Consider the following 18938-nt stretch of genomic DNA (forward strand, 5'->3'; position numbering starts at 1 on the left):
CTTTCTACAGACTGCACTCCACTCCGCCGCAGCCCTGCCGGCTCACTGTGTTCCTGGGGATTGAGTGACCGGCTAAACGGGCTCTGAACTCCCATACAACACTTGAGTAATGCGTGCCAGCCGTGCTACGTCATGGTAGACGGCTGCAAACCGTAATCCAGATGTAGCAAGAGACTAAACCGACGTGTTGCTTTCCCCTCACACCAATGTTGTGTAATCGAACAACAAAATAAATCTTTCTAACAAATCTTTTTTTTTTGGGATGCTCGGGCAAGAGGGACTTTGCAATGGGATCCACCACAATAAAACCACTACGTGACAACAAATACCCACAATCATGATTGTATTTGTGCAAAAGATCAAGATTGGGTGGCTTCCATAATATCTCTGTACACAAGGTTACAGACAAACAAGATAAACACAACAAGAGGCGTATTCTTTGCTCTATAATAAGCAAATAGTTTCCTCAGTCCGGAGTGAGGCTTAACAGAGGGGGGCTTCGGTGATGTGTGAAACATCCCTCCCCATGCCTGGAACTATGCATGCATGCCCAAACAGGGCACTGCAACCCCCTCTGGTGTTCACATGTGAAACTGCAGCCCATTCAAAACCATACATCCCAGTGTCAGTGCTGTTGAATGATCACGTATCGAGGGACAACAGCCTCTCCCCACCTCCTCCTCGAAGCACGGGGACAGGAAAGGTCTCTGGAACAAGTCCTCCCACACATGCCGGCCTCTATATCTTGTTCTTCAGCGACTCCAACAGGCTCTTGATCCTCTCGCTGGCCGGCTCCCGCTTCCTCTTCTTGCGACCTTTGATCCCCGGGGTCCCGGCGGCGGGGACGAGGAGCGCCGCCAGCCCCCACGGCGAAGGGGCGTGGCCGGTGCCGCGCGTCAGCGTGGCGCTCTGCTCCAGCTGCCATGCGCCCTCCTGGCACAGCGCCACAAAGCGCTCCAGCTGGGCGGCGTTGACGTTCTTGCTGACGTTGAGCGACACCTCGAAGGGGTTCTGGATGTGCAGGGGCACCACCTCGGGTTTGGTCTGCTCCTTGCCCTGGAGACAAGGAGGGTGGGGAGGGGGGTGGGGGGGTAACCGTTAGACACACGCACGGAGGCAAACGCGCGTGCAAGGGACGCGGCGGTGACGTCTGAACAGAAAGTACAAAGAAAAAATCAATCAGACCCTAGTTTGACCTCAACAGTATACACTCATACGTCTAGAGAAGTGGTTTGAGGCGGTAAAACATTTACATTAATTCCACATTTTTCATTTCCAAGGCATTTTAAGTATTGACATGAATTACATATTCCCCGTTCACAGACGTTTCAAACGGCCCAGATGGATTTCTTTCAAATCCGACATGCTGGACACAGCTGATGTCTGATGCAGGCATCAGATCTTGATCACAGGGAAATATTCTGCATGATCAATGTCTGCAGACCCTGCGAATGTCTCCTTCATGCATGGGCACCACGTGCTACCCCCGTCCATCCTTCTGATTGGTCATGCCGTCAGGACTTTTGCAGTGAGATCTGGGGCACCTATGCCAGAAAAGTACATTACACCCCAGGCTAACAGATGGGAAAGAGTTTTTGTGCACACGCTCACACGCATACATGCACAAGCGGGCGCAAGCGCTCCCTCACACACATGCACACACACAAGCGCTCTCTCACACATGAGCACTCTCTCAAGACACATAAGCGCTCTCTAACACACACACACACACACACACACAGACACAAAAGCGTTGTTACACACAGGCGTGCGCACACACACACACGCACACACACTTTGAGGAGCAAGCCTGCAGGTCAGCACTGGCAATCAGAGGCAGTAACTCATGTCTTATGTAACATTCCTCTCGCAAGATAAAATATAAAAACGCTTGTGTCTCAGAAAAATAATAATTCAGTAAAGGTTGACACAGGGAATACAAGAAAAAAAAATGAAATAAAAGCAGGAATACCATTTGATATTGGATTTAAACACATTTGAAGATATTAACAGCATTAATGCTACAAATCCGAATGTTGAATGAAACTCCTGGGCTCCTTGGGATGGGATACCTGTAATACCTAAAGCCTGCTTAAACCCAGGCATGAAATGAGATGGATGGATTACAAGGGGAGAGGATGTCGCTGCACCGGGTGTTATAAGACTGCATCATAAAGCCATCGCTCATAGGCAGACAGGAGAATTGTAGCACCGTTTAGCAGATTTATGGCCCTTTTCTTCACCGCTGGGAGCCTAGGGTCACGGCCAGAGTGCACCTGACCTGAGGCGTCCTCTTCAACCCTGGACTGGTTATACAGTTTCATACGCTCTCTCACTCATGCTCTCACTCACTCATGCTCCCACTCACTCATGCTCTCACTCACTCATGCGCTCTCTCACTCATGCTCCCACCCACTGATGCTCTCACTCACTCATGCTCCCACTCACTCATGCTCTCTCTCTCACTCACTCATACTCTCTCTCTCTCACTCACTCATGCGCTCTCTCTCACTCATGCTCTCACTCATGCTCTCTCTCACTCATGCGCTCTCTCTCACTCATGCTCTCACTCACTCATGCTCTCTCTCACTCATGCGCTTTCTCTCACTCATGCTCTCACTCTCACTCATGCTCTCACTCATGCTATCACTCACTTATGCTCTCTCTCACTCATGCTCTCACTCATGCTCTCACTCACTCATGCGCTCGCTCTCTCTCACTCATGCGCTCTCTCTCTCTCTCTCTCTCTCTCTCACTCATGCTCTCTCTCTCTCTCTCCATCTCTCTCTCCGTATGCAAGCGTGTGTGTCTGAAAATACAATGCAAATCCAAAACCATGGAAGGTTCTCGATCAACAAGTGGCCTCCCTTCGACTCCGTCAGTTTGTCATCGTCTTCCAAGCAAAGAGCTTCCAGGAGTGATGGTGGGACACTGGGGCGCCGGGGCCTGCCAGCATCCATCACCCGTGACAGGCCAAACGCTGTGATCCGGCTGGGTAGACGTCATTCACCACAACACTGCTGAAATCAACTGCAGATCTGCTCGGCAGGAGACCCGCCCAGTGGCGGGGGAGGGGGAAGGTAGGGAAACCCAATCCGTAGATTTTTCTCCGTAGACACAAGGCTACCGGAGCTGATGCAGAAACGGCCTCTTACCCGTTAGCGCACACCCCCCCCCCCCCCCCCGACTAGAAACTCCTCTGTCGGATAGGAGAGCCGGCCATGTGTGCACTACACCCAAACCACAACAATAAGTCCCCTTGAATGACAATTTTCAAAAAGATCTTACCTTTCGGATATTGATGGACTTCCTGGCAAACGGAAAGGTGCTGTAGAAGTGAAAGAACCCACACAAAAGTTGCTCTGAAAAAAAAAAAAGACGAAGAAAAAAGTGTGTTAATGTGCACAACACACAAAAAGTGAACCTGGATGTGGCAGTGATGGCACCGCTGTGCCAACGTCGTCTCACCCAGCGTCTCTGTGTTGTCCTGGGGCTGGATCTTGCTGAGGTCGCTGACAAACGTGCAGTCGTTGCCCTCAATCACGCTCTTGTCCGCAGGGCCTTGTGGAGAACAATGAGAGCAGGAGGGGGGGGGGGGGGGGGGGGAAGAAGGTAAATGACTGCCTGTTACGCGGCGGCTGCGTTCCCCATAAACAAGATGCAGACAGATGGTGTCAACTCAACCGTGGAGGGAACATGGGGACCGGGGAGGGAGGGAGGGAGGGAGGGAGAGTAACAAGAGATGAGAAAAAAAAGTAAGTGATGAAGAAAAAAAAGATGACTGTTTTTTGTCATTTATTGGGGGCGCCTGCTGGGGTTGTACATCAAAGCCCTGCAATGCGTCCCGTCTCTTTGCACCCCCTCCCCGACATGGTGGGTTAACACGGGATTGTTTAACAAAAAAAAAGTGCCTGGTCATGAGGTGGGCCTTTGTGCACGTGCACGTGCCTTTATGAGTGGTCCCTCTGCGTGGGGGGGCTTTTTATTGTGTCGTTAGTACCGGGTGTGCTGGGGTCTGTGCCGAGGCTGGGGAAGGGGGAGCGGGGGGGAGATGAGGAGGGACAGGAGAGGGGTGGGGGTGGGGTGGGGGTGAGTGTGTGTGGGGCTGCAGGAGATAGGATGAATTGCTTTTGGAAAGGCAATTATCAGGTGGCCAAGGTGACACAGTGGGTGAGAGTGAGAGAGAGAGCGAGCAAGAGAGAGAGCGAGAGAGGGAGAGCGAGAGAGCGAGAGAGGGAGAGGGAGAGAGAGAGAGAGAGAGAGGGAGAGCGAGAGAGAGCGAGGGAGAGCGAGAGAGGGAGAGCGAGAGCGAGCGAGGGAGCTTCAGAGTGCGGGGAACCTAATAAAGGCAGTGCCGACTCAACAGAGTAGGCAGTGGTCCCAAGAAACAATTACCGCAACGCAATCCCTGTTAATTACAATGTATTTTGTCCTTTTATAACATTAATAGCAGGCACGGCAACGAGGGGCTTCAAGGCCCGAACTCCCTCGAGGAATTATGAATGGATCCCGCACATGACCTTGCCCATTCAACATCCCATCTCACTGGTCATTGGCCGTTTATTGCTGTTGCAACCATTCCAATGAACAGTCACTCCAGGGCACACAGTAAATGAAGTATCCGAGTGCTGCCGTAGCCCTAACCTCAGCTAAAGATTTAAAGGCTGCCATTTGGGAGAATTATGAGTGTGTAGCCAATTTTAGACAAGAGTCATAAATATATACATAACAATGAGCAGGCATCATATATTTTGAGAGTTTCCCCAGTAATGAAACATCTCTTTGGGCATTAAGCCCGAATTTATTATGTGCTTGCATGTCCCAATGACACTTAAAATTGAAATTGCTTGAGGATAGGTCTGACTTTAACATACGAGTCTTATGAGTGGTGCCGGGCGATGTGACATTAAAACAGTTATTGCAGAGGTTTTTTTTCACAATCTAAATATGATTAAGACAAGATGCAAACTTAACTACTTGTTAATTGGTTGGCAGTGGCAGTGTTTGTTCTTTTAAGATATAAAAATGGGAATGAAGACCTTTTTGGATAGATTCCCTACATTCATATAAAACCCAAATGAATTAATTAGCATTATTTCAAGAAATATATCCCATTAAGTAATTTCTTTGAAGCAAAACTTTTGGTTCCTCCTCTTGGATGTTTTTTTTCAACCTTTTTGTTTCTAACAAAATGACTTATCTTGATTTTACTTCCTTTCCCCAAAATGCCACCGTTTTTGTTTCTCTTTGTTGTTTTTTTACCCGTAGCCCTTAGAGATCTTCGAATGAAAAGGGCACTATAAATAAAATGTATTATTACTATCAATACCAGATAAAAAACAACGACATCCAAAACTGTTCAAAGCGGCGGCGGCGGCGGCGGCGGCTAGCCTCCCTACCTGCCAGGCTGCGGAGGTGGTCCAGGGTAGGGATGAGGGGCGTGGCTCTGCGCTGCAGGTAGAACAGCACCATGACGGTGAGGGAGAAGTTGCTGATCCAGGCGCCGGGGATGCTGCTGGTGACGCTGTGCACCCGGGCCCAGCAGCGCACGGCAAACACCAGGCCCCGCACACGCCCGTCCAGGCAGCCGTACAGGTACAGCAGCTCAGAGGTCTTCATCGCCACCCTGTGGGAGCAAGAGGGATGACACCCTGATGTTTTAGTAGGACGTCAAACAGGTTTGCCGTGCATGCTGGTGTGCTGGAGTCGGGAGCTGGATGTGATGTCTGCGTTCTGAGGGTCCGTACGCTAGGGTTTCACTGCCCTTTTTAAAGGGTCCGGTGTTTCGGGTGTTTGACCACATTTTGGCCAGAAGAGCCCTATGGGATTTGGATAAAGTGCTTGCTTCGGTACATGGAGCAGCATGCACCATGCAGTGAACTGAGTACCAATTCGGGAGAGTGAAAATGGTTTAAATGGTTTGTAAAGATGCAGCCAAGCGTCATGTGGTGAACCCTGGTAGGGAATGTCTCCCGTGGCACAGCAGGCATACGTCAGTGGTTGGCATGTTTCGCCCTGGGCCAACCGACCGGAGGCTCGGAGTGGCATCATGCTGTTCGGCCCCGTTTTCTGAACACATATAAAAAGATGCTCAGTTTGTAAGAAAACTCCCTGAAAAAAAACCTTTAATCTCAGTTAAAAAATAAAGTTATTATGCTCAACATCAGACATTATATATAACATAACTTATTGAAGAACAGCTTTTCATTAGCTTTTCCCCTCCGCTTTCTCAACCACTCCTCTGCTTAACAACACAGGGAATTTACCTCTTTGTGTATTTAAACAGAAAATCGATTTCCTACTAATTATTTGTGCAGATAAAAAGAAAACAAACATTCCCTGCGCCTTAAATGTCTGTTTGGCCTGATGCTGAGAGGAGGAACTAGAATATAAATGCCATGACATGGCTCAAAGGTCAGTGAAACTATGACAAACAAGATAGAGAGAGAGGGAACCCCTTTCAGCAGCAGAGCGAGGCCCTACATGGCTCTGGTGGAAACAAACAGCGGGGGACTATCAACCGTCTCTCAATCGATCTGACCTGGAGGTCAGAATAAGCCTCAATTTTCCGCTACTACAACTGATATGCTTCTCTTTGAGGAGAAAAAAACAACAACAGTGGGTGGCTGATCCACTTCCTCCCCGAGTCTTTTTCTAAACGTTAGCAGGTGTACGTGCTCTTGTGTGCGTGCGCGTCCACGTGGCCGCACACGGACACGCGCGCAGGGAACACGCTTTTACCACAGGCCGGATACGGGAAGTGAAACGCAAACAACACCCGGTGGTGTCCTGTCTCCTCCTCCCCTGCTGAGTCTCGCTGAGCAAGAGCTTGCAAAGCATTTCCTGCCCACTGCGGTTTCTGTTTCGGGGTAATTGCACCACTACTGTGGTAGCAGGTCAACACAAAACGTGCACATTTCTGTGCCAGCTCACACTGCTCTTTGTGAAATGACCTTGAGGTTATGCGAGGTCATGTTATAACCTTGCGTTAACCCATAAGTATTTTTATAAATGACCCTTGCAGCCAGAGATAGTTTCCTTCCATAACCTAATTAAAAGGTGTCACGTAAATTAACATTTGTATCAACACTTGTTGTCACATCGTCTTCTTTACTGTTCAGTTTCCTGTCTTGCTATAGTCAGATTTCATTGCTTCAGTAATATCCGACACATTTATATAAAGCAGTTATTAGGACCTCACACACTTTCTTTTTCAGATTTACTTCACTGACTCTCCTGTGTCTCATTAGAACCACAATGAGCCTTCTCTTCAAAACGCCTCATTATCTAAACTACCCAACCTAAACGTCTGTTAGGTCAGACTTTACATTCATAGTTTATGGGTCCATGTATCAGTACGTATCCAACATTATCATTTCTTAAGGGCTCATTTACAGTCGTGTATTCGAGTCGAGGCTATTTTAACCAGGGTAAGTGTAGTTCAGTAGAACACTGGTATAACAAGAATCTGGCAAGAAGGCTCCTCCAACCTTATCACCAAACGTTGTATTCATTTCATCATTTATTTGTATGCTGGCCCAATAAAAATAGTCATCCCTCATTTCAAAGAAAGTCACTAATTAAAAAAAATACAAGTAACCTAAAATATATTGTGAAGAATGTTTTTATGGCATCTACATACACTGCCTGTTCGCTTCCCTGACATCTTCAGACTACTTTCCCCCCCTACTATATATTGTAAATTAACCCTAACCCGCCATATCAAATCCATGACTGTTTCCACAACAGTCCCTTCTCCCAATCTTTGTTTTGTCAGCACAAACTCTGATAATGCTTGGCATGTCTCAACAGGCTGTTTTAACGGCATACCTGTTGTTGGCTGTGAGGTCACACTGAAAGTTGGAGGGCTGGTGGGAAAACCGGACCAGGGGGCACCGGGCGTTCAGGATCTTCTGCACCCCAACGCAGCCGGGCCCGAAGCGGTCCACGCACTCCCCGACCACGGAGAGAATGCTCTGGGTGACGGCCCGCTCAGAGTTGGACCTCTTCATCTGGTATTCCAGCACCAGGCCTGCCTTTGGCTGATCACAGAGAATAAGAATACATAGCTTTAGGTTCTGTTCTGGGGTACAAGAATGGGTCTAAATAAAGGATTACAAATGCCTTTCTTCTTGCAGCATATAAATACCACCCCCCCCACCACAGACAGTTTTATGTAATTACTTCAATGGAAATTGACGAGCATAACTAAACTAACGACTGGCAAGGCTAAAATCCTAATCAACATTGCTGCTTGGTGATTCGATAACCGTCACCAAACATAAACTTCTAAGTTTAAACATGCACATGCCAGAATACACATGCAATTTGGTAGACGTCAACAAATAACTCCAAATCACAGTCCTCAATAAACTATAGCTAACAACTTTCCCAGCAAGGCACTAGTACTATACATGGTGTTGAGTCAACACGCGTTATTTGACCCAGAATTCAACCGGGGTTCAACCTAAGGTTCGCTGTGGCTCAGCATCACAAGTTGAAGTACGTCAATTGGGTTCAAAGAATTTCGTTGATTACGAGCAAGGGTCTACAAAAGACACCCCATGACCGTTATTCCCGTTTCCAAGGCCTAAAAAAAAAAAAAGTTTGGTTCCTGTTGGTGGTCAGTTGAGGTCATGGGTAGGTAGGGAATTTATTTTATTTTTTTATTTTATTTTTTCCAGCGGCAGCGAATGATAGGTAGGTTGTTTTCATTTAAAAACGAGAAAATTCGCTCATCCTTGTACAGAATGAAGAGGTGCTGTACCAGAACGTAATTATAGTTTGCATCAAAAAAAAAAATTATTATTATTATTATTTTTTTTTTTTTTATAAAGCTCATAAAATAATTTGGGTCGCACACAAATTGACAGGTTCGGTCGGAAATCGGAACCAAACAAAAAATTTTTTTAGGCCCAATCCAGGTGACCAACGCCTCTTTCTTTCAATAAATGTATCTTCAAAATGATGTAATACAAGTAATACAACTCCTCTACTGTCCACCATTTGGTGTACTAAAGAGGTTTAGCTAAAGTTTTTCTGCACAGTCATTATTGTCTCAAATTGTGTTAATGATGGGCAATGGAATGTCGAGGTGATCGAGTGTCTGTGGCAACAGCCTCATCAAAATGTGCTGGTACAGCAAATCAGATTGGTAAATGGACTGCATTTATAGAGCGCTTTTCTAACCAGTGGCCACTTCAAGTGCTTGCCTATCTTTCGCTCTACCTCTTGAGCCACACATCCATCTTTGTTTCATTCTTTCTCACTTCCACAAAAAATATGCAGTTTCTACGGAAAAACATAATATAGTTTGAAAGCTGTGAAGACGTGAAAAATATGATGAATGCAGAATATCTCATTGTACACATCTCCCAAATATGGGACAGTTAGCAAGCACAAGGCGAAACACAACCTCAGCTCTAGAAACATCAGTACTGCCCCACAGTACTCACATTGAAAAGCAGGGTTAGAAACAGAGTTTCTCCTCTATCCAAAGCAGCGATGCTTTACCACATAGCATTAGTTGTTCCCACTAAAGAGGCTAGCTAGTACAGTGACAGACCTATCAACAACGGTCGGAATAGAACAGAATGAGATTTTTGGGAGTAGTACCATTGCAACGTTCCTCCCACTGATACCGTCCAGGTCCAAGAACATGTCCAGGTCACAGCCAAGCTTCCCAAAACCGTTCACAGATGAACCAAAGGGCCTGACGTTGCATTCTGGGAAATAGGCAGCAGCAATGTCCTTCAGCAGGGAGCAGACCAGGAAGCGCAGGCGTGTGTTCTCCTCCGTGACCTGGTAGGCTTTCATGAGAGACGTTACCTGGTGGTCTATCTGAGAAGGAAATATTCATGGACAACAACATTTACTTACACAGGCATTTTAAGCATACATTTTAAGCACAAAATTGTTCAAGCACTGAAATTAGAAAACAGACATGATTAGAAAGAAACTGTTGTAGCATTAATAGCATTCACCGAAAACAATATATAAACAGTAAAGCCACTACTGACAAGTACTAGGACATATTAAAGGCAAAACTAGACAATAAGACTAGAGACCATCTACTACTGTAGCCTTGTAATACAACTATTTGCAACATGTGTAGCATTAGAAAAGCATCTTTGGTAAAACTTACACTCTCTTCTTTGGACAGTCTCTGGATGAGCTCGGTGAGAGGTATGGTGGCCTGTGGTTTGCACTTTGGGCCAGTCTGACTGTTTGGCACAACTGCAGCCCCTAGGCTCCTCAGTGACAACAGTCTGGACTTGAAAGGCACCACAGATTCATTGCTGACCACAGGGAGGTTAACCGCTTCATGTAAAGAGGCGATGCTTTCCTGATTGGCAAACTCCACCACCGCATATGTGCCCTGCAGATTCAAAACAGTGTTTATAATTGATCAGTGTGTGCTTTTTAACTGGGATAATGCAGATTGTGAAGTGCAGATCCGTCATTGTAATGGAAATGTGTGTGTGATACAAGACAAAACACTGTATTGAATTTTTTTCTTTATTACTTACATAGCTTTCATAAAAGAAACTGTTCTTGATGTCCCCGTGTATTGATAAATACTTGAGAAACTTTTTCTCATTTGTCTTGGAATGACAGCTGATGAGGACAGATCTCTCAGCCTGTTCTTGTCTCTCTAGCTGAATAGCATCAAATGCCTTCCATCCTTCCTGTTCACCTGGACACAATAAAACTTCTCAGTGCTGACCGAGTTTGTGCATCGGTCAAGAAATAGTTGACCCATCTCAGCTCTTTGACTTGATATTGGGTTATAAATAATACATTTAACCTTGACAGCTGATCAAAATAAGTTAGGTTGTACACAGCTAGTCTAAGGTGACGTCATTTCAAATCAAGCAACTGAACTGGTTTGTAGACGTAAGGTTATATTTAAGCAACGCCAAACTGTTGTGTTTATTTATTGTGATGGCTACATAATGTCACACAGTGGGTATTCAGCGAACATAAATCTCTGACTTTAGCCTGTCAGTGAAATGAATAGGCTTGCTAGCATGTAGCCCGGCAAGGATCTTGATGCTGACGAATATAGCTTTATCACCAACCGTTCTCTTCATTCTTCAACACATTAGACGGTTCAACCACGTTGGTCACAATTCTTCTCTGTAGACACGTATCAATAATTTGAATACGCTTTAAAAGGCTGCCCGTTCCCCTCATATGCATTCTACACACCCTGAAGGAGGACGCCATACTTGTTTTAAACAATGAATTGCGCAGGCGCGTATGAGTATTCTACGGCAAGTACGTGAAGCCAAAATAGAAAACACAAGTTATATAAATATCATGAATACATCATAAGTTGTGAGTGACACCATCAATTGTGACAACATGCTATGGTAATTAGGTCTTAATGCATTTATTGGTAATACTAGCATCATACCCGAGCAAACGAACAGTTTAATCCAGAAAGCCAAAACTCATTTTCGATTTAAGTATGGTTTGGTTTTTTATCACATATGAAAGCCAAGTGGAAAGTAAAAGTGAAACGTAACGTTACGTAAAGCCGTGGACGTAGGCTAGATGGCGAATGGGATATGTGGGTAGTACAAGTATACACCTACGCTTCACCTCACAGCACAAAACCTCCCCTGTTTACTTCCTCTGCGTCAGTCCTGCCTGTATGTTTCCACAGACGGATCACTGTCCTACAGGGTGTAAGGGCTCAGCGCTATGACTTGTTGTAACACAGAGAGTGTCTATGCATGAAAGGAGCACACTGACATCGACACAGGTATGACGGAATACTCGTCTGAACATCTGTCCCACTATCTGTTTGTTTTTTTTATCTGTCTGTCTTTCTCTCTTTCTGTTTATGTCTGGTGCCTGGATGTTGCAATATTTCTGCACAATTGGTAAAAAAAAAATTCGCATGCAGGTGGTCAAAGTCAGCATGATTTTTTTGTTTTTTTGCATTTACCAATAGTCATTTGTGTAACAACTTTCCAGGGGCTTCCCGGAATACTGTTAAAACTTCCTTGTTGGAAAAAATAACCTTAGTACACTCCCACATCTCTCTCTCTCTCTCTCTCTCCCTCGCTCTCTCGCTCGCTCTCTCTCGCTCATCCTCTCTCACTCTCTCCCCCCCCCCCCTGTTTTGCCCACGATGACTCTCTTCCCCTTCTGTATAATCCTCCACTGACAGGCTTTGGTGTCAGTATGCATTTCTGCCCCGCTCTAGCGAGGTTGTCCCAGTCCAGAACAACAATCACACGTTAATCACATAACAAACCAACCTCCAATGTACCAACACAGGTCAAGGAGGACAAGAAGATGGACTACAAATATGATGACGGAATAGAACTTCTACTCAATCACATGAACATTGAAGACATCATCGATGCGGTGGAGAGTCTCTATCAGATCGAGAGCAAGGTTGGAGTGGCCGAGGAGGCAAGCAAGGAAGGCTTGGGATTCGGAGAAGGAGATAACGAGGAGATGGATGACAGCGAGGAGGCAGGGGAGTCAGGGAGCGAGCCGGGGGGCCGCAGCGAGGGGGGGGTGGCGGAGGAGGAGAGCGGGGAAGGTGTGGACGGAGGCGCCGGCGGAGTCAAGTACGGGAAAGCGACGGATCTGCTGGACTTCATCAACCTCGTCTCGGATATGGCCCTGGCCGAACGGCAGCACCTGCCGGAGGAGATGGGAGTCGTGCTCAACAAGGTGAGAGCCCGAATGCCATTGTTTAAACAGGTCCTAATTGTCCTTGTTTTATTGCTTGCTCCCCTCCAATTCGTCGACAGATTTTTCTTGGTAATTTGTGTTTTGCATGTAGTGTTTTTTTTAATTTTCGTTTTGTGTTTGCATGTTTACAGAAAGAGATGGCTGTTCAAAAGGGCCGTTATCAGATCAATAGAGAGTTTGTCCTGTTTCCTTGGAAGTTGACTTATAAGAATCCCCGGACTGGCCTTGTGCCCAATGGCTCCTTTGGGAAAGTCCATCTGGCACAGGACACGAAGACCCGAAAAAGAATGGCATGCAAACTGGTGAGTCCTGCCAAGCAATGATCGGAATTCAGTCAGGAAATGAGAGCAAAAGAGAATGTGAGACTCACTATAACGCAGCTTCTCTTGACGTAGCTATCAGCCCCGAGCTCTAGTAATCCCGGTAATAACTCATGACTAATGCACAACATATATTCTGCCAATTTAGGAGCCGTTTAAAAAAACTATTATTTCAATCCTTGTGAGTGTGCAAAAGTCTTTGAACTGATGATCCTTTTGTGTAAAAGGGACGGTCAGACCGTGATTTCCTTTCCTCATGTAGGTTTATCTCACTTGTTGCATATCATATTACCAATATGCATGCATTGAAGTTGCGATTGAACTTCCGCTTAGTTATTCAGTCTCGTCTCCAACTCTCTTCTATCTGAGAACATATAATATGTGTGTGTGGGGGAGTCAAAATGGATTCCACGTTCACACCTCACCATCGCCAACATTCCTTCCCTCCCCGGGCCGTAGATTCCGATGGAGAACTTCCGAGCGGCCGACGTGGAGATCCAGGCCAAGTTCCGCCACGAGAACATAGCGGAGCTGTACGGCGCCTTGCTCTGGGACCAGAAGATCCACCTCTTCATGGAGGCGGGCGAGGGCGGCTCGGTGCTGGAAAAGGTGGACAGCTGCGGGCCCATGAGGGAGTTTGAGATCATCTGGGTGACCAGGCAGGTCCTCCGGGGGCTGGAGTACCTCCACGCCAACAAAGTCATCCACCACGACATCAAACGTAAGCCGCCGCTGCCCTCGAAAATAATGAGCAAAAACACATGGCAGGTGGTTTCCCTTGCATGCCCTTATATAGTGATTCCTGTTCCGGGATGTCCGTTTGCTGACACATTTCAAGAAATTGGCTGCCGCAATGTTTTGAAGTTTGAAGCTTCTTGGGCTAGGGTAGCAGATGAATCAGTCAACAACCCAACCACAGACAAACAAAAAAAGGCAGCGAAGAACAAAAAGATTAATAACTGTGAGGCGTGACACTATTCCTGGTGTAAGTATGGGCAATAGACCGTTGACGGGGAGGAACCTGAGGGTTCACAAGTATCTAGGTCACAACTAGTGACTGCCGCACAGATTCTTGGCACACAGGATGATAATTATGTGATGAGATATTGTGGCAGAATTAACTCAGCTAGTCCGTGTAAAGATCCCCATCATGGGATCAAAGCATTCCTTTCAAGGCTTCACTAAGCTTTCCATGACCTTAAACCCGGGTTGGATGTCTGGAAATTCCAGCTTTGTGCTCGGTCGGTTCCCCCACGAGGAAGGGTTAAATGCATGGTACTAAGAGTCAAGTGCACTGTTGTGCGAGGGCGACCATTTTGTATCTGCTCTGTGGTGTGGTGTGCCTGTGGGCGCCCGGCCCTTCCTGTCTGAAAAGTCAAGAGATGCAATTATTTTGGCATCCGCGGTGAAGTAATGAAGCAAACACTGCTGCCAGGAATCCTGACTTCATATTTTCTTCCAAATCGTACTTGAATGTCACAAGCTCGTTGTATTGAATCCGAAGGCATTTTGGGGTTTCACTGGAGAGTTGGCTAAATCGTTGGTATATTGCAGAACTTGGTTTCTAGTTTTAAAGAAGTCACTTAGAAAATGCAAGTTCCAAATACTCTGACTTTGTTGCATTCTCTGAACTGAAACCTATAACAGACATTTGTTTTATACTGTTTGTTGTTCTATAATGTGTTCATTCCTTTCTAATTAAAGCGAGCAACATAGTTCTGATGTCGGACAAGGCGGTACTGGTGGACTTTGGCCTGACGGTGCAGATGACTGAGGAGATGTACACTCCCAGAGACCTGAGAGGAACCGAGGTGAGAAACACACCTACACGCACACTAAACAAACAGACACACACACACAGACACACCCAAAGACACACACACATATGCACACACACATACTTTCAAACATTCACATCTTTTGGTTGGCAACATCGTCAGCACATTTTGATTTATATCACTGGGAAACAGAATGACTTACGCAAGACTCGAGATTTACGAGAATACATTTGAGATTTTGTATTTCATTTCTGCTTCGAATTTCCAACGTGCTTTTTCATGTCTCCCAGTGTACCTCCTGAAAATGTACCAAAATTACAAGGACTTCAAAATGGGCCTTTCTTACTAACTAGCCTAACTCTGTGCACACACACACACACACACACACACACACACACACACACACACACACACACACACACACACACACACACACACACACACACACACACACACACACACACACACACACACACACACACACATGCCTTGGCTGGGCCGGTGGAAACCCCCAGGGTAAACGGGAAAGAGAGATAGAATGAGAGAGAGACTGCACGTCCAATATTGACAGAAGAGGCTGGAGTTTCCAGTGTTGGAACAATACTGCTCTTTTGCACTTAAAAGAATAAATAAATCTTCAGGCCCTCTTTTTCTCACGAACAATTTGATGAATCATCTATCTAATCTAGTCTACCTAATAAAACACATCAATCTGAGTATCTTTCTTTTCTTTGATCATTATCTTTTCACTTCTTTCAAGTACTTCAATAACACACTCCACCCCACCCACCCCTCCTCCACCTCTTCCAGATGTACATGAGCCCAGAGGTGGTGCTGTGTCGCGGTCACGACACCAAGATCGACATCTACAGCCTGGGCACCACCATCATACACATGCAGACGGGCAGCCCGCCCTGGGCCACCAGGTTCCCCCGCACGGCCTACCCCTCCTACCTTTACATTGTGAGTACACACGCCGGGCTGCTGCCTGCACACAACGCCTCCTAAGACCTGTGGCAGCTGATTCGTTAATTGACAGTTTTGTCAACTAAGGATTAGAGTCCTAATTGGTTAGTTTTTACAGGGCAAGCATACACTTAATATTTCAACAACCAAAAATACTTGTTTGTGGGCTGGAAGTGTGGCAGGTTATTTTGCCGTCTTTATTATTCGTTTTTCTGTGATTTGCATTAAACAGTATTGACCTTTTGGTCACTCTAACTTGTACCCTTTACCATGCATCTTCATTCAGCTTTTTACAGTAATATTATTTTAGGATTTCCCCTTTTCTTTTTTTGCTATGCTCAACATGGATTTTCTGTATTTTTTTCCTTTTTCATTCATCAATCTAACAATAACAGCCAGGTACATTTTCCATGAGCGCATTTTTCCCCTTCCAGCCGAGATCAGCAGGATAGAGTGTGAGCTTGCAGCACACGGTGCCACTGCTTGTCACACAGCCTCACAACTTCCCGTTCTGCTTTGTGATTTCCATGACACGGGTCATTAATGTTCAGACACTCTATGTTTCTGCTTTATCGCTCTTATCTGAATTGCGATTGAAAGAGCAGCTCACTTCCACATGAAACCAATGTGTCTGTTTCCCCTCAAGCTGGTTCCTTTTAATTTTAAAAACGGTAAACCGCGACACAGTACGCACATACACCATGTACAGACGTGAACGAGCATGGTTCCATAATGTGCTTTTGAGATTAAATAATATAATCAAATAAAATAGGATGATAAGCAATGCATTCTGGGAAATCTTATTTTCTTTGCTTGGAGGTTTTTCAGTCCTGCTTGCTGTAGCTTCTTCAACTCGCTCTTAACCACTGCCCTCCCCTCCCCTCTCCAGTCCTGAGTCGAGACCCTCCCTATAACACAACAAACCCCTCCTCACACCCCCCAGATCCACAAGCTGGCTCCGCCCATGGAGGACGTGGCGGAGGACTGCAGCCCGGCCATGCGCTCCTTCCTGGGCCGTGCGATGGAGAGGAACCCCACCCTGCGCGCCTCGGCCCCGGAGCTGCTGACCCACGAGGCGCTGCACCCCCCCAGGGAGGACCAGCCCCGCTGCTGGAGCCTGGACTCGGCCATGGAGGAGGCCCACCAGCTCATGCACCGGCAGCACAGCCAGCACAGCGACACCCTCCTGGGTGAGGGGACAATAGACGTGTAGATGAATGAATTGCAGAACAGAGGGATGGATGAATGGATAGGCTGCTCCGTGTATATTTTTATGTATGTTATTTTAAAGGCCCCCTCTATGGACGGGCATTGGAAATTAGCCATCTGCTATGAGGCTTTCTGCTGGTTTGTGCACAATCCACATGAGTTGTATCTGTCCCTGTGATATAAACCCTAACTAACAAGGGGAAGTGGGGGGTGGCGGAGAGGTTTGTGGTGGTGGTGGTGTGGGTGGAGGCCGGGGTCAGTTGTGTGTGTTGAGTGTGGTGGGCGGATGGTTGATTCAAAGCGTTTGATGCCTCTGTGTCTCCTGGCTGGAAGCGTAATGACATTTTAACCTTAAAAGCTCCCCGCTTTTGGTCAAATGCAGCCTCCCATCGTGTGTATAATGATCAGTTTTATTTATTTATGGCGCTGCATCTCTCCTTGTTTGTTTACTTCAACGTGTCTCCTCCCCGTCTCACAGGGTCATCTCTGTGCTCCGAAGACTCCGGCCACATGAGGCGGAACTCCCTCTACGGAGACCTGGGGGCCATGGCCGAGTACTACAAGATCGTCAAGGGGCCCCCTGCCGCAGATTATTAGCTTAGCCCCGGAGGATCAATGCTGAGTCAATACAACGGCTATCCGCTAATCACCATTAGCGCAAGCTAACCAGACTTCCCTGTTTCACACCTCGGAGGGCGTCTACCAACGACTATGGTGAATTATGAGGAAGGCTGTCAAAGACATGGCATGGAATTGGACTATTGCAATGGCATTGAATTGTTCGACGTTACATTTTTAGACGAAGTACAACGGCAAAACAGTTGTTGATAATATATGGTAGTTTTAAAGTTTCCCTGTAGTATCTTAATGATATGGCTGTATATATTATAACAGTTCTCTCAGCTTAAGTAGCTTTTATTATTCAACCCTGTCATATTATGTTCTATGGCCTATCATGTTCATTCCTATGGAATGGTTTGAAGCTAAGATAGTATTTGCTATGCAAATTGGGATGCATTGGAATGTTGCAATTTTTGTACATCTTTTTAGATGAAACTAGTACTTACTTGTTTTGTTTTTTTTACATAGAAAGCACAGAGAATGTTTAATGTTGGATTCTCCAAATATTCCTATTCAATGAATGAGCCATAAAAGAATGTGTTTGTGTCCAATGAAATTCATAGATCAATGCCATTTTCATGAAAATGTACCAAAAGCTTTTTAACCGAAATCAGTTGTTTGATCACTATGAATTCTTCCTTGGAGACAGAACTGAGCTCTGATGATTATTTCCACTGTGGCTTATGGTGGAAACGTTTTTATTACCAGCATTTCACAAACTTCTCTATTTTGGGGGCTTAGAATATTTATATCTATATTTATACATATACATTATATACATATCGTTTTAAATAAGTACTGTCATAGACCTATTCCTAATCCTCTTGCATTTATTGCATTGCGCATTTTCAAAGAATGTACAATTGTATTCAATATAATAAATGAAAATATCCACAGCTGTGAGGAACGCCTAGACCTGTAACTTTCGTCTCCGTCGAAAATTAAGTATGTCAAAGGCCATCGAGACAATCATTAGATCAATATAGAAGGCCAGAGGGGAAACCTGACATTTATTTGGGGAAGTCCATGGCTTAAACAAACAACGTACTCTGATACGTAGGCAAATGGAAAATCGGTAGACCTTCCACTAGAAATTACCAATAACATCTGGTATTTGGGACGTTGTTGCCCTCTAAAGGTTAAGAGCAGTCGTTGCAACATTTTGAGCGACCCTAAATATTTCTTCTGAGCAAAAAAAAAATAAAGACAAATCTTAGTTTCAGGCTGATAAGATAAAAAGTCTCGTTTACCGCCGCAACCAAAGTCATTAATGCATTGTTGCAACCGATGAGTTGCAACTGCTAAGTAGTAAAGAATAATTATGCAT

At 45.8% G+C, this 18938-nt stretch overlaps 2 protein-coding genes across 4 annotated transcripts; one reads left to right on the plus strand and one right to left on the minus strand.

The window, feature by feature from the left end:
* Positions 1-326: 326 nt before the first annotated feature.
* Positions 327-11329, minus strand: mtpap (mitochondrial poly(A) polymerase). Of its 2 annotated transcripts, XM_030349100.1 has the most exons (9): positions 11082-11329; positions 10530-10696; positions 10145-10378; positions 9616-9840; positions 7831-8042; positions 5400-5626; positions 3469-3561; positions 3289-3362; positions 327-1056 (listed from the first exon to the last, which is right to left on the minus strand). In XM_030349100.1, exons 1-9 carry the CDS (start codon positions 11227-11229, stop codon positions 739-741), a joined length of 1698 nt encoding a protein of 565 aa, XP_030204960.1. In that variant the 5' UTR covers positions 11230-11329; the 3' UTR covers positions 327-738. The 2 variants fall into 2 exon arrangements, with proteins under 2 accessions (XP_030204960.1, XP_030204961.1); XM_030349101.1 differs by lacking the exon at positions 10530-10696 and having other exon boundaries at positions 11082-11222.
* A 9-nt stretch (positions 11330-11338) lies between these two features.
* On the plus strand, positions 11339-18514 carry map3k8 (mitogen-activated protein kinase kinase kinase 8). 2 transcript variants are annotated; one of them, XM_030349103.1, is made up of 9 exons: positions 11339-11375; positions 11672-11770; positions 12292-12696; positions 12849-13019; positions 13497-13758; positions 14742-14848; positions 15626-15778; positions 16725-16971; positions 17469-18514. In XM_030349103.1, exons 2-9 carry the CDS (start codon positions 11738-11740, stop codon positions 17585-17587), a joined length of 1497 nt encoding a protein of 498 aa, XP_030204963.1. In that variant the 5' UTR covers positions 11339-11375; positions 11672-11737; the 3' UTR covers positions 17588-18514. The 2 variants fall into 2 exon arrangements, with proteins under 2 accessions (XP_030204963.1, XP_030204962.1); XM_030349102.1 differs by lacking the exon at positions 11339-11375 and having other exon boundaries at positions 11445-11770.
* The last annotated feature ends 424 nt before the right edge of the window (positions 18515-18938 follow it).

Source organism: Gadus morhua, chromosome 23, assembly GCF_902167405.1.
Source record: "Gadus morhua chromosome 23, gadMor3.0, whole genome shotgun sequence".
NCBI lineage: Eukaryota > Metazoa > Chordata > Actinopteri > Gadiformes > Gadidae > Gadus > Gadus morhua.

Coding starts and splice junctions, on each gene's coding strand:
- map3k8 (XM_030349103.1), top strand. CDS start 11,738: ATGCATGAAAGGAGCACACTGACATCGACACAG. Junction 12,697..12,848: donor TGGGAGTCGTGCTCAACAAG/GTGAGAGCCCGA, acceptor GCATGTTTACAG/AAAGAGATGGCTGTTCAAAA. Junction 16,972..17,468: donor GCACAGCGACACCCTCCTGG/GTGAGGGGACAA, acceptor CCCGTCTCACAG/GGTCATCTCTGTGCTCCGAA.
- mtpap (XM_030349100.1), bottom strand. CDS start 11,229: ATGGCGTCCTCCTTCAGGGTGTGTAGAATGCATATGAGGGGAACGGGC. Junction 5,627..7,830: donor GACCTCACAGCCAACAACAG/GTATGCCGTTAA, acceptor TTGCTCCCACAG/GGTGGCGATGAAGACCTCTG. Junction 3,363..3,468: donor GGACAACACAGAGACGCTGG/GTGAGACGACGT, acceptor TTTTTTTTTCAG/AGCAACTTTTGTGTGGGTTC.